At 35.7% G+C, this 15,112-nt stretch overlaps 1 protein-coding gene across 1 annotated transcript in view; it reads right to left on the bottom strand.

Annotated features, from left to right (window-relative positions):
- The window catches only part of ATAD2B (ATPase family, AAA domain containing 2B), a gene marked incomplete at its 5' end in the record, with an annotated part of 67,625 nt that extends 60,406 nt beyond the window's left edge, over positions 1–7,219 (bottom strand). The window contains 5 exons of the mRNA XM_019470648.1: positions 40–148; positions 881–983; positions 3,390–3,543; positions 4,590–4,636; positions 7,053–7,219. Coding sequence (XP_019326193.1) covers positions 40–148; positions 881–983; positions 3,390–3,543; positions 4,590–4,636; positions 7,053–7,219 — 580 coding nt within the window. The remainder of the gene's footprint in view (positions 1–39; positions 149–880; positions 984–3,389; positions 3,544–4,589; positions 4,637–7,052) is intronic.
- Positions 7,220–15,112: the final 7,893 nt, after the last annotated feature.

The following is a 15,112-nucleotide window of genomic DNA, read 5'->3' as shown; positions in this document are numbered from 1 at the left end:
GTGTTAGCCCACAGTGTTACAATTCTTTACAACCCATACCTTCTTCTTCCCCTTCTGTGGACACTTCATGGTGGTTCTGAATTCCATAGCTATTTCTCCTCAGTGATTTCCTCCTTCTTTTCACTCGAGAATACATATCCATGTTTTCCTGGAATAAAATTCACATACACTCCTATCAGTACTGTCCCACGTCACTCACAGTGTTAGCCCACAGTTCAGTAAGTAATACTCCACACAATCTCTAGCCCCCAAGCCTTTTTCCAACAGGCCTCCACAGGCAGACTAGAAAAGCAGTCTCATTTAACAGGTGGTAAAATAAGTGTCTCAGTACCTAGTCCATCTAATACATAGTTAACATCAGTATCAAGGTGTTTTAGGGAACAAAGCAGATGACAGTCCCTGGTCCTGTTTTCAGACTACCAGAGTGTGCTTCAAACCAAAAGAGAACCACCGCAGTACCTCATGAGAGCACAGAAGTCAATTCATCAGTAAAGAAAACATGAGTTAGTATTATATCCATGAGTTTTGTTCTGAATTTATCAAGTTTTTTTAATGTTATCCACTGAAGAGGATCTGAAACCTTTTGACAGAGCTACAGACAAATGTATGGTTCAGACTACCAGAGTGTGCTTCAAACCAAAAGAGAACCACCGCAGTACCTCATGAGAGCACAGAAGTCAATTCATCAGTAAAGAAAACATGAGTTAGTATTATATCCATGAGTTTTGTTCTGAATTTATCAAGTTTTTTTAATGTTATCCACTGAAGAGGATCTGAAACCTTTTGACAGAGCTACAGACAAATGTATGGAGATGGCAAAAACACACATTCTCCCCCTTGATTTTACTTTTATTCAAGATCTGAGACACTCTGCACTTACAAATTCTGTATCTGTCCACATCCGTAGCCCTTCTACTTCCCCAGACCGCCTATTTCTCCTGATGTTAATATTATCCATTTCCTGTAGGACAGCTTCAGCAGTACTAAAATATATGCAACAGTTAACACACAAAAAATTCAGTCTTAAAATAGCAGACATCCAGAACTTTTTACACAGCATCCAACAACCTAACATATCTAATTCTATGGTCTGCTATGGCTATTCCAAGGTCTACAAGTCAACTAACTATACAAATGAATTGAAATCTGAAAATTTTAGGATAGCTTTTGAATCTCTCAATTAACTACAAAACCCAACCATAATAAAGAAAACTGAAAGATGAACCCACAGAATATAAACTAAAGAGTAAGCAAGAGAAGAAATGCTGATGCTATTAAAATTCAGGGTTCAAATTAGGCTGTAACATTTAAAAAACAAAATTTTAAATTTTTTAATGAATTGAAATCTGAAAATTTTAGGATAGCTTTTGAATCTCTCAATTAACTACAAAACCCAACCATAATAAAGAAAACTGAAAGATGAACCCACAGAATATAAACTAAAGAGTAAGCAAGAGAAGAAATGCTGATGCTATTAAAATTCAGGGTTCAAATTAGGCTGTAACATTTAAAAAACAAAATTTTAAATTTTTTTGCTCAGTGTAAACTGTAGCAAATAAATTTGTAACTGCTTAGATGTTAGATTAGGTGTCAGATAAGATTAAGTTTGCAGAATAAGAAAGTAAAGCTTTTTACCTACATAATTATAATATTGGGAAAGCAGCTAATGCCTCCACCCCATAAGCTTTAGAGCTTCTTACCCTGGCCTCAGAAAGACACTAATACATAAAGGATTTTTTTTTTTTAAATGTTAAATCAGTAACACCTAGAATTTCATCATTCATTATTTGAGCTCACTACCATTTCTGATCTACTATTTAATTAGTCTACATTTTCATTATCGGAAGTATTTGTAAACAGCTGTCAAAACAATAGTGGTGTATAAATAATAACCTTGGCCAAGATGCTTCATTGCTAAGGAAGAAAACAGAGTATTTGCCAGGCCAAGTCAATCATTTGGCCACCCATCCTGAACACCTAGTTACTGCTCTCTATGGTGATTATGGTAGATTTCCACTGGAATTCTACTATAATTGTATAATAATTGTGAGAAGGCAGAAACTTTCACTTCTTTTTTTCAAGCTGTTTAAAAGTAAATCTAAAGGGTGAAATCCTGCCTAGAAAGAAGTCAATGGAAGTTCTGGTCACAGACATCAGTAAAGTCAAGATTTCATTATGAGCACCCCTCTCAATTTTAAACAATTCTTCTAAAATATCTGTGATGTGTGACATAACCACTTCAAGTAAAATCATGCTATAGTTCGCTATCAAAGAAAACAGGTTTGGAGGGGACCTGGAAAAGTCCACCTGCTCTGCCAGGCAAGAACAAACTACACAATACCTAAATCATTCCTGACACATTTGTCTAACCTGTTCTTAAAAACCTCCAATGATTATGGGACACACTGTTATCAGTATAAGTTCATACATAGACTTCAGTACCATGATCTTATCAAATTACAATCTTCATGGTAGACTTTTTCCTATTGTTGATGAGGAGAGGGAGATTCAACTGCAACTAGAAAAATAAATGTAACTCAATATAAATTTGTAAACTGATACCAAATAGTTACTGAGTAAATTGAAAAAGAAAATTAAATTAATAAAAGATTCAACAGAATACATTTAACAATAACGATCATACTTGGCAATTAAATGTTCATGTTTAGATTGTTTTCCAAGCACTAGAGCAAGCAGTCTCTCACAGATGTGACTATTAACACCCATTTTACAGGTGGGAAAATTGAGACATATTAAGTGACCTGCCCAGGGCCACATAGAAATAATATTTCAAGAAAAGTATTTCTGGCTCCCATTCCTGTGCTCAGACCAGACCGTGCCTCCCTCTCTGACCTACTTTGTCTGCACAGTAAATGTCAAAAAGTGACACCCACCCTATGTGAATTACTAACAAATGGTAAAAAACAAAAACAAAAAAAAAGAAAGCTACAAACTTTTGATATTTTATGATCAAAATCATACAAGCAAAATCTAGAAAGCTTCCAAGCATTGTTGCTAATCACCAATTTACATCACATTTAGGGTACCACTACATAAACAGGTTACTAAGAAACAAACTAGGGTGTGGATTTATAGCACGTCAGCCACTCTGCAATAACCGCCAACATGCACAGTTTTATCCAGGTGTAAACACAAAGTAGCTTACTCCTCAATGAAAGTCTGGTAAGCTGCTTTGCATTTAAAGCATGGATAACAAAGGCAGTTACAGCACAGGACCCAGCCTGTAACTCAAACCACAACCTAGCTTGCCTCAACGCTAATACATTCCCACAGTAAAACACATAGATGGCACTGGAAGACAGGGTTTTCTAACTTTTTAAAAAATCATTAAGATGCTTTGTGAATACAACTGAAGTATCCCCACATACCTGTTTACTAGCTGATCAAACAATAAACTCTGATTCAAAGTTTCAAATCTGTTTTTCCTGGACCGACAACTTTTTCTGACTTCTATATCTCCGTTTATGCAAGCATGGTCCCCATCTCCCTTTTTTTCCCCTCGAAGGGGATGGCTTTTGAGAGCTAAGAGAAATTTGTATTACTACTTCAAAATGCAGGAAACAACATTTTCACAAACAAGAATTAATAAGAGAATACTTAGCAAGGACAATAAACCAAAAGTTATGGAGCACAGTATGAGCACCCTTATATTCACTAAAGAAATATATTTTTTAAATTCCTATTGAAGTTGTTTTACAAGCTATTTCTTCAGACTCGAGCTTGTTTCCTTATATGATAATCTTATTTTATGATGAAAATTTGGCATTCAAATATCCATTCAATATTTTTAGGTTAACATCAATACTAAAATGCACAACTGGCCCACAGTTTCAACTCTTAGTCTTTCAAATACAGTATCAAAAGGTCAGATACAACACATTGATTTCACAAGCAAATCTGTATCAGCTACTCTGTACAGTGCCAAACAAAAAGGGATCCCACTTCTGATTGTTCCTTAGGCACCACAATAAATAATAAAAATACCAAAAATGCTTAATGGATTAACGCTTACACAGAGTCAACACAGAACTAAACGAGACAGAATTGATGAAAAAGGGACATGAAAGACAAAGTGGTTTTAGCTGAGATATGCAACAAGATGGCAAGTTTGTAAGGTACAAGCATATAGGAAAACTGTTCAAGGTAGCAGGAGCTGCAGACAAGGCAGGTCTCTATAAAGCAATAGTAGAGTTAAGTAATGTTAAGAACCATAGAAGGCCAAATTTTAAATGAGCAAAGAGAGTAAGTAAATTAAAGAGACCAGCTGGGAGAGGAGGGCCAAAGTTAGTTCATAACAGTAAATTTGGGAATTAAGGAAAACATCAAGATCATGGCCAAGAGGTCTGAATTGAGAAAAGAAATGGAATTTCATCTAAGAATGTTCCCCATGTCCACAGAGAGCATCCAAGATGTTGACAGAAGAAAACTGAGCCAAAACAGTAACTTTTCTGGTCAAAATGGTCAGAGTAATCAGTAAAGTTATTAAAAACATATGCAACTGAAAATCATTGACATAAAATTGTTAAATGTAAAAGTAGATACAAAAGGGTCCACTGTAATACACTTACATAAGCTACGTCCATTTGGTAGTGTAGCACCAGGCTGAGAAGTTAACCTAGGAAACAATTATATTAGACACACAAATAATATTAACACTCCTTAGCCAGAAGTTACATGGTGAAAATAGAACTTTAAACATAGAATGTTACACGATACACTACAACTTCAAAACCTTTGTGACACGTAGCCTCTGAAGAGTCTGCTTCGTGCCCAACATTGGAATGAGGACAAAACTGCCAAATATCAATTATATGAATCCCCCCAATTATCTAAACATCTCTTTTGTTAATCCCTCCAATGTTCCCTCATGCCATGTCCTACTATTAACTTTCCCCTTAAGTTTCAGAACAGGATCTTGATATAGCTCTTCAAAGGCAACTATCATTCAAACACTTGGATAAACCAGTGGAAGCAAAAAGAGCTGTTTTGTACTCACAGAAAAAGAATACATTTAACAAAATCACCAACTTAAGTGAATGGAATTAATTTATGCTGGGTGTACTTAAAATCAGTAAAAAAAGATTTTCATGTTCTCTATCAATCTGGTATTTTGAATTTCTTTTTAAATTAACTTTTAGGAAAATTAAGCCTTACTACATCACAGTCCAAGACAAAAACGTATTCCAGAGTTTTCTGCAATTTTGTTGTGTAAGCAATTGTTCCTTCATTCGCTTATCTTTAAAAAATTGAAAATATTCTTATTTATTAGACATGATTTTACTAAAAGATAATTTAGAGTAGAATACAAATGAACAAAAACTCTACAACCATTGGCAGACTGTTAAAAGTAATTTGTCAACATCGCTATGCAAAAAAGCGAAATAAATCAGGCAAAAGGAAAAAAAAAAATTTATCCCTCTTCCACCCTCAGAAACACTAAGTACTTTACAGACACGTGAACTGTACATACTGCACACCAGTACTGGATAGGGAGAAACTCCTTGTTCTCAAACTAGAAAACTGATGATGAATTTGATGAGAAAGAGAAAAAGGAGGGGAAATCTTAATAATACCAAATGCAATCTGAGCTTGAACATGACCAAGAGTTCAACAGACTACAAAGAGTTCAACTCAGAGGCACAGAAGATGTGGGCTTTGCTATTATATTCCTAAGAAATGTATAACAAATACTTACAAAACAAAGGTAACCTAAGGATTTTTGCAAGGGTTGAGTAGCAACACAGAAGATCACATTTACAAAAATCATGTCCACATCCAACTTTCCAATAACTTTTTTCTGGCCAGATATTTTAAGTATTTTAGAAACCACAATTGAAGAAGTGAAATTTGACTATAATATAGGTTTAGCAACAAAACTTTTGGGAAATGTCTTAGCGACTCAAGATCACTATTAGGCCCAGCGCTTTGGATTTTGGCACAAAACAACAAGAAAACCTCAGATGCAAAGACATGTCACAGTGGGTCTACATGAGTAACAACACAAGTTTCAGTATCCTGGCCAAATTTCATTTGACACAGTGATCTAAATTCTCCCAGCCACATTAAATTTTTTTTTTCTCTTAGCATTTCTAATAGGTTCAGTACAAATCTACACTTATAAACAAAAGAAATAGAAGGTGCATGAGTTTCAATACATTCCCACATGACCATGGCACATAATATGCTATATTTAATTTATTCTGTTTTAAAAGGAAAAAACAAACCAAAAAAAGAGATTTAAGATTTGCATAGTTTTTAAATATACTTCATCCTAGCAGACAACAGTCCAGTAGTGAATTACAGTCATTCTTACATACAAAGCATTGCAAGAACGATTGTGATTTGTACATAAATATGAAATACATATGTACAAAAGAATCAGTATTAACTGAAAGTTCATGGCCCAGGAACATACTGTCTACACTGTCTCATAATTACTTGTAATCATGTGAAGAACCTTACGAACACAAGAATGCTTTGTAAAATATTATTAATCAGAGTTATAAAATGAAACTAATTACTTCTTTTTCGAGTCGTACAAATGTGGCAGGATATATTTAATAAAATACAGTAATTTACTATAAGGACTTGAGTCCTTATAACCGAACAGGGAAGAGAGGCTGAAAACGACAATGGAAAGAAAGAAACTTGACCATTATCCATTCCCTAAAGATGAGGATAATACTGATTTCCTAATTAAAATGCCATGTCTTCTTATAGCTTGAGTACATAAAAATACCAATTAAGTCACTAAATTGGGATGTATCAAGAATCTAGAATTCAGGCTGCATCTCAAATAAAATTACTTTCCATTTTTGCACAAATTTGCATAGAAAGGAAACAGAGAGATGAGAGGATTGATGTAACCCATGTTCCTGGAGTCTTAAACTAAAAGAAAATTGTATTGAAATAACACGCTTCAAAAATACACTCTTGAGCGTGAGCTGCAGCTCACTGCAGAAATAGCGTAAGCGGGTTAACAATACAGGAAAAATTGGTAAGGCTTCATTTTTCTCTTGGCACCAAGTTACCTGGACTGTCCAGTTGAGATGCTCCATTCCTCTCGCTGCCCAGTACTGCGTGATTTTGATTTGTCTTTGCACACAGGATCAGCATGTTTTGAGGTACGTTTGGCGGGAGGAGATATGTGGCTATCACTCAAACTAGCATCACTACCTTCATCTTTCTGAAAAGAAAAAAAGCATCAGACCATACTTAATCGGCTCATTTGTATATACCCTTACAGAAAAAGAGGGAACTTAAGCTCAGTAACAGGGAAGTCTCTACCAAACTCTTAGTAACAAGTTTGTGTGAAATAGTAAAAATGTTTATTCTGAAAACATTACTGGAAACTAAAAAAATATTTAATTTTTAATATTAAACTTTTCTATAATATTTTACATTTATTTCTAAACAAGCATTCCGTTTCTCTAACCCACTGTAGTTTTTATATCATACATGACACTGCTAACTCTTACCCTACTTGAAAAAGAACTAATAGTGCAAATAAAAAGAAAAAAGGACTGAGGAAAATAAAGATGCTTAGAAACACAGCATGAATTTATTCTACTGACATTGTCTTTAAAATGCTTAAACAACATTTTCTTTGTCTTTAAAATGCTTAAACAGTCACATTATGCTTTCCCTTCTTGTAAGAGTTTTACAACACCTTGTTCTCTTCTTTAGACTGTCAAACACGCAGCTAAGAGTAACTGAAAATGGACTTTATACTTTTACAGCACTTGTTGTCTAATGTGTTCATTAACAGCATTATACACACTAACAACATTAGTCTTAACACCTTTAAGAAGCACCTAAACACTACCAGAGGGTTTTTACCTTTAAGAAGCACCTAAACACTACCAGACGGTTTTTTTTTTCCTGTTGTGTTTCTCAGAGGTAATGCAGACAGAAATTCAAAGACCATAGCAAGGGATTACTTCAGAGCTGTACTTAAGAAGTGGACAGACAGCAAACTTTGGAGGATCTGCTTCTGTTAAGGTGAACTACAAAAAAAAAAAAAAAATCAAAATTCTATAAACCACAGATTTTAGCTCATGGAAACAGTCTTGACTGAAAAACTAAACATCCTCTCTTGCAACAACAGAGTAACCAATTTCCAAATATTAAGGTCCAGGAATTGTCAGTAAGCACTTAAACTAAGAACAAAAGATAATTTTACTTATATGCAAGGAGGTGATCACGGAAGTCCCATTTGTTCATCAGGCTTATTAACAGTAACAATATGATTTGTACTCCAGATCATTCAACATCATGATATCTCACGTGCTCAAGAAAATTAAAAAAAAAAAAAAAAGTCTTTTTCTTAAGAGAAGACGACAGACTATCATAGCGCAGTATTTAGAAAGTGGCAAAGCCTAAAGAAATCCAAACGTACGGGTGCAGTTCAACAAGACAGCTCAGCACCACCGAACCCAGGGGCTGGCCCATGCGCTCCCTTGCCTGGCTACACAGCACCACTCCAATCTCCTTTGATCTTCTTCTGATGGTTCTCTGAGCCACCCATAAACCAAATCAGCTCACTAGAGCATCAAAAGTCCACTTTCCTTCTGTTAGATTAGCTTTCTACCTGGTTAGTGAGCTGAATCATTTCAGTGAGGGATCAGAGAAGTACAAAAGATAATGCAAGAAAAAAAACACGAGGTGAGGATGGGACCACTGCCTGCAGGTACAACAAGCTGCGAGTGACATGGGCTGACTACATCATGCCTTAACATTTATTTCTATATATATATAAATTATATTAAAATATGTATTTATTTATATATATTAACAACTATTAACTAATATTAAATACTTACTATACTACTAATAAATTAATAAATATGGTATTATGATATAGTATTTATTTACTGAATATGTTATACGTTATTTTCATTTATACTATAAATACTTGTAAATACTCTTAATAATACTAAAAATACTAAATACTAAAAACTTTTAAAATGCTAACCAGCCCATGTTCACATCTCATTTTAAAAGTAGTTTTAACTTTGATAATTGTTAGCCTATCAAGGTAAATCCAGGGAAAGAAAGAGGTCTATATTAAGGTTCAATCTAGGACTCATTTAACCCTAGTAAAAAACCAAAACAAAACAAAACCCACACTTTTTTCTTCCTCATTATTTCACTTCTTCAGGAAGTACATCAATGTAACTCAAAATAATGTCTATACTAGAAGATCATAATTAAAACTTTAAATTAGATGAAGCAAAATTTGGGATATAAAACTAAGACTTAGTCAAACTGCCAGCAGAGGTAACTACCACCATTCCTAAATACAAAACACCTGCACCTTGCATAGCACTGTAAAATACACATGCAGTCACCTAGCTGTTTTCCATAACACTCTGCAACTACAAAATACCAACTTTTCACAAAATGTTGATAGTGTACATATTCACTTCTGAATACTGTAAGCATTTGTGTATGTACTTTTTGCTTTAATCAGCCACAAGTTTATTTCTGGACTTACAGAAATACACCATTGCTAAGTCAATTTTAGTAACTACTTTCTGAAACTACAAGAGCTACCCTGTGCAGGATAGAAGCAGAGTTCCAAGGTAAGCCACAGAACCAGTTTTAAACCGGCTAGACGAGACAGAGAAAATGAAGCTAAGAAAGAGGAACAAGCATGTAACGAAGCTTTATGAGGGCTAACATTAAAGCTGTTTTGCAAGCAGTGAAACTAGTAATGCTTAGGTTCCTATGCTCCATCTCTACTCCTTCCCATGCAAAAATCCTAACTCCTCCCAAGTCTCCTATGACCACTTTTCTCTGCATCTCCTCCAGTTCCCTGCCTCTGGTCCCAAGTCTCAAACTTAGCTAGTATTCCTCATTTGCCCTGTCTATTTATCGGTCAAAGGCAGTACACCCATGTAGTTACTTCTGAGCTATGTGCATGCCAAGTGGTCAGCTGGCGGGTAAAACAAAATATTAGCGATTAACCTGGAGACAAAATCTGCTACTTCAGGTCTCCCTCTGCTACCGAGTTACTATTATTCACAAAATTTATAAAAGCCGAGTATCTTTGAGATCTCTAATACTGTCAAATGAACAGATGCTGGCCAACAGCTTCAAAAACTGGAAGGGCAGGCTAACCGTCAATGTGATCACATCAGTGCAACTGCCTAAGGAACTAGACTAGCAATGAAGTGGTTTACTTAACAGAGGCAATAATTTCTGGTTATTCTTTGTTTAGGATATTATTTTCAGTTGAGCCTCATTTGTCTGCATATTAACTCTACACAGTAACTTAGCAAGTACAAGCAAGTCTAAATTTTAAGGTAGTCAAGCCCAAATACTAACTTAAGTTAGTACACCTGTGTAGAAGATGCAGTAACATAACAAAATGTTTTACTGTGAAGTAGTGCAAAGCTACTACAATGAGAAATCATTGAAATTTTAAATATATTAATAACAATCCAAGCTTCATTTTCCAGTTAACAGGCAATCTTAAAAATTCAAGCTCTAGGGAATCAAATCACACCTAGACTGCCATCCAGAACTTTCACCTACCTACAGTAAAATATGGAGATGGAGTTTTCATTACACTCAAGAGATTAGCCAAACTGGGATATGCTAGAACAAGAAAAGAAATTAATTTCAATCTGAGAAGCCTTCACAGAGAGCAGTCTATCCACTGCCTCCTCCCATTTATAGCAAAAGAGGTCTAACGATGCCACTGCACTCAACTTGCTCCCTCAAGTAACTGGGTCTCAAACCATTTATACATTCAGTGATTAAAAATAGTACTTCAGTTTCAACCCAGAAACTTATTACTTAACAGTACACATCATGAAAACGTTCTGGGACTAGAAAGTGAAAAGTATGACACAAGCATCAAACTTAAAAATTAAGAAATTAATAATGCAACTGCAGAAGTAGGAACCGATGCACTGAACTCAAAGCTCCTAATGAAACACTGGCACTGAAGCAAATGCACTCACATGCTGAGAGAATGCAGAGAATACGAATTAATAAAATCTTAATCATGTCAGAAATTGCCTGAAAGCATACCAAAGCCACAGAGAAAAAGCAAGCACAGAAGAATCAACAAATGAGTTTACATCATGTCAGGAAGTACAGAGAGGTAAACAAAATTTAGCACAACTGTATTGATCTAACAGAAATGAGAGACCCACCAAACTCCAGCTGCGATCCAGAACAAACAGAACCCAGTGCAGCTTCTTACAGAAAGCACTCTCACTAATAATGAGTAAGGAAATAACTGGAGTTAACAGGATACCACCCGTGGTCTAGACTGGCAAAACATAGTCTTCATTATCTTTGGATTCAAGAGTAAAATGGAAAGTGACAGCTGAATGAATACCGCAAATTAGCTGTTGAGCTAAGATTCAACAGCAAGAGTCTTGCAGAGGTAGTGGGGCAAACTCTGGTAACATACCTTCACTGAAAGCAGTTGAATGATGGTAGCAGTAAATCTAGAAACCAAATCTAAAATGAATAAGTAAATAAAGCGATAAAATAAATGTAGCTGCATACTTATCTCTGTTTTCTCTACTTTGTATGAAAAGGAGAAAGATGGAAAAAATGTTTATTGTAATTCTCATATTCATGAACAAGCTACAAAAACACTGATACACAGTATTACGTGTAGTCTCTTCCATATCCATCCCTAAATTTCAGAATAATAATTTGATACTAACAAAGCTTTATTTATAAACATTTAGAGACAAGTCCTTACGTTTTGAAAGAACACAAACTAGAAATCAATGAATAAAACTGACTTCTTCCTTCTCAGTCTATCCTCTTAGAAAAGAAGTGACTACACTGATACAGTCTTTTAGCATGACTGAAGGACGCACGTATCAAGGGAGTCCTCACCGACAATGGCTTGTCTTCAGGTGTATCACAGGGACCAGCTAGCTAAAGCATGATAGCTGATTAATTTTCAAGTCTACAAAGACTACTTCTAGCATACTGAAGGGGAGGGGATAGGGATTTTTGTTTCTTCTGTTAAGTTTAAAGTAAGTTGAATCTCCTGGCCAAGAGAACGTCTAAAGAACTCCTCACTACACTGCTGGTCTGAACATTCCAAGACAACCATAATCCAGCAGTCTTGGTAATACAGGATGAGTATGAACTATCTCTATCACTGGCATCTCCAAGTACATGAACGCAAGGTCATCGAGTTTTTGAGTAAGGGGTGACGTAACACCCAAACCACAACCACACCTTGCAATTTCTGAAAAAGACTCCGTCTGGTCTGCCACAGGTTTAGCTGTATTAAAACACAGGTATGCAGACATGAATATCTGAGTTTTCCACCATGGTGAAACTTGCTCTCCTTGCCATACATTTTGTGGGTCACACCCTTCTTCTGACTAACTCTCTGCCACACCCAGAAAGTTAGCATGATTGCTCATACGACTACACAAATCAGACAGGAGAGTTTTCAAACTAGTGTTTTAAACCTTTCAGCATCTGTTTTTCTCTTTTCTATGACCTCTTCCCATGTCTAAGACATGAAATTAAGACACACTGACACAATCTTCAACTGTTTGATCCTATTCCTCCCCATTTTGTTAAAAGCACAAACTGTTTTAATTACTACTTCTTTTTGACCCACTGAACAAGCACAAAACACCCTGAAATTTACTTTTGTCTTAATAACGAAATAAACATTTTCAAGAAATCTGTTTCACCTACAGGTTTTCAAAAACCTCTACTTCTAACTTTAGTTAATTCTTAGCTTCTGATATTTAAAAGTAACTTTTTTCTCTCCATTTGACACTCTGAAAAGACAATGACTTCAGACATCTCTCAATCTTATTTTTACTAATTTTGGAGAAACTGAATCAAGGTCCTCCAGTTATGTCTAACATCATTTAAAATGTTATCCTGTGAATAACAACACATCTTCTCAGATGTCCCAGAATATTAATAATCTGGATTAGTATTTTAAAAGTACATGTGAAAAAAAAAAATCCGATCTACCTTTTCCCCTACCCGTTCATGCAAACTTCTTGTGGAAATGGGCTGTCCATTAAAAGAAATAAAATACACACTCAGGGATATTTAATGCATTTAATAAACATTTTTATCCCACTGGTATAAAAAGATAAAAGTTGTCTTTCCAAAAATAAAACTTGTATTCATGAAAAAAACGTGATTGTGTCCCCAGCGTACCAGTTAAGCTGATCACTCATCTTTGCTCTCAGGTAACTATTCAGTTAACAAATAACTTGCTTTTTCTGCGTTTAAACTAGAACGTCGTTTCAAACATACCAATAAAATACACCAAAAACACTCTCTATCTGTCTGTCCAGTGATTCTGGATAAGCCACTTGCTGCCTTGTGTATCAGTTTCTGTAAAGGTAAAAAATATGGATTAAAATTATTAACTTCTACAAATTTATTGCATTAAAGATGTACTTTAAGATCTCTTGATGAAAGTTAGGTAAGAGCTAGGTATCATTCCTAATGCATTTCTGGGCTAGGCATACTAAGCAATTAAAAAAATCAAAAGACTTCACAATCTCTTTGAGATATTTTCAGTTTTGCTCTTATTTCATTTTAAGTTCTAGTAACTAGATCAAACAAATTTCCTACCATGACTGCAATAATGTCATCTGACCAGAATCCAGTAAATCCCTTCAAATCCTATTTCAATTTTTTGAATGCTTTATAGCATCTTCACCCACCCACCCACCCCCAAAAAAAAAGACGGCCTAAAACCGCCCTTATGCTCAGTACAAATTTTCAGCGGCTGAAACACTCTCATCAGCATGCTCAAACTAGGGCCCACACCTTGCCTTACACATCTGTACTGTGTCCTAATTTCAGGATGACACATTGCACTACCCACTCTCTCCAGCACCAACACATCCTCACAAGCTCCTCTCCCCTCCCCACACCGACCCACATCTTCCTGGCAAATGCCCTTAGCCCCTCTTCCATGGGAGGGCTGACTGCTTGGTGGGAAGAGGCAAGACCTGACACACTTGTCTGGGGGAAGAAGGTAACATGACTCAACTCCAGGTCACAGCATAATACAGCAGGCTGTATTCATGTCAGTACACTATGTACTGCTGCATGCTAAACATCTACCTCTGTGTCCTAAAAATCCAGTGTAAGTATACTGCCTGTGCCTTCAAATGACAAGAAGCTGGGAAAAAATGTATTTGGATTAAAGCACATTAACTACCTTACTAAGAACTTCAAGTTTCATTAAGGACCTCATCTGTTAACCTTACTGATAGCTTGAAAAGAGACAAAGCTGGCTTAAAAGAACCCATCTTCTGGTCACAGTTCTCTAATTTCCACTTGTTTGCACACAGTCATTTATCAGGCATTGGCTCTCCACAGGTGTTAAGGAAAAATAACAAGATTCATACTTAGGTGCTTGATGATCTTGGAATAAACAACTATTAATGTTGTATTTCATTGGTGATAATGATAGTAAAGAATGCCTCAATTGCAGGATGATCTAAATTCTTTTACCATTCAGCTGCTGTGGTTTTTTTTCAGCAAACAACGCTTATGTCAATAATAGCCATTAAGGATATAAAGAATACCATCATCTAGACTTTTTCAGAAGAATAAATTTTTCCCAACTCATTCAGGTAAAAAAAAACATTTTTTGCATGAGAAGATCTGCTTCGCTTTTTCAATAGATTTCCACTATTTCGATAGATCTCCATTTTATTTCCTGGAACTCTTCAATTCTAGAATTCAGGTTATTTAATAAATGTGAAAGCTTTTGAGAAAAGTTAAAAGTTTACAGGGTTAAAAATAGAAACCACTACCTACAACACTGTTTACTGTGTATTTTCACACTTGCAACCATTCCCCCTGTCTATAATAGAAAAAGACACCTGTTCATATCCAGGCCGAGTGCCTTTCAACGGCTTTTGATCTGACATCCAAAAAAACTCTTGCAATCTATGGGCTACTTGTAGGTTCATGAAAGAAAGGGAGAGTGAGCTACAGAGCAGCCTCTGCCAAACTATGACAGAGCCCATAAATAGCAAGCTCGAGGTCTGTTCTCCACCCATCATCATTGCCCCGCTCCAAGCATTTCCACCATGAGTGTTCCTCTCCCCTC

Source organism: Aptenodytes forsteri, unplaced genomic scaffold (genome assembly GCF_000699145.1).
Source record: "Aptenodytes forsteri isolate BGI_AS27 unplaced genomic scaffold, ASM69914v1 Scaffold175, whole genome shotgun sequence".
Taxonomy (NCBI): Eukaryota; Metazoa; Chordata; class Aves; order Sphenisciformes; family Spheniscidae; genus Aptenodytes; species Aptenodytes forsteri.
The sequence above is the reverse complement of the archived record's forward strand: the minus strand, read 5'-3'. Positions and strand labels throughout refer to the sequence as shown.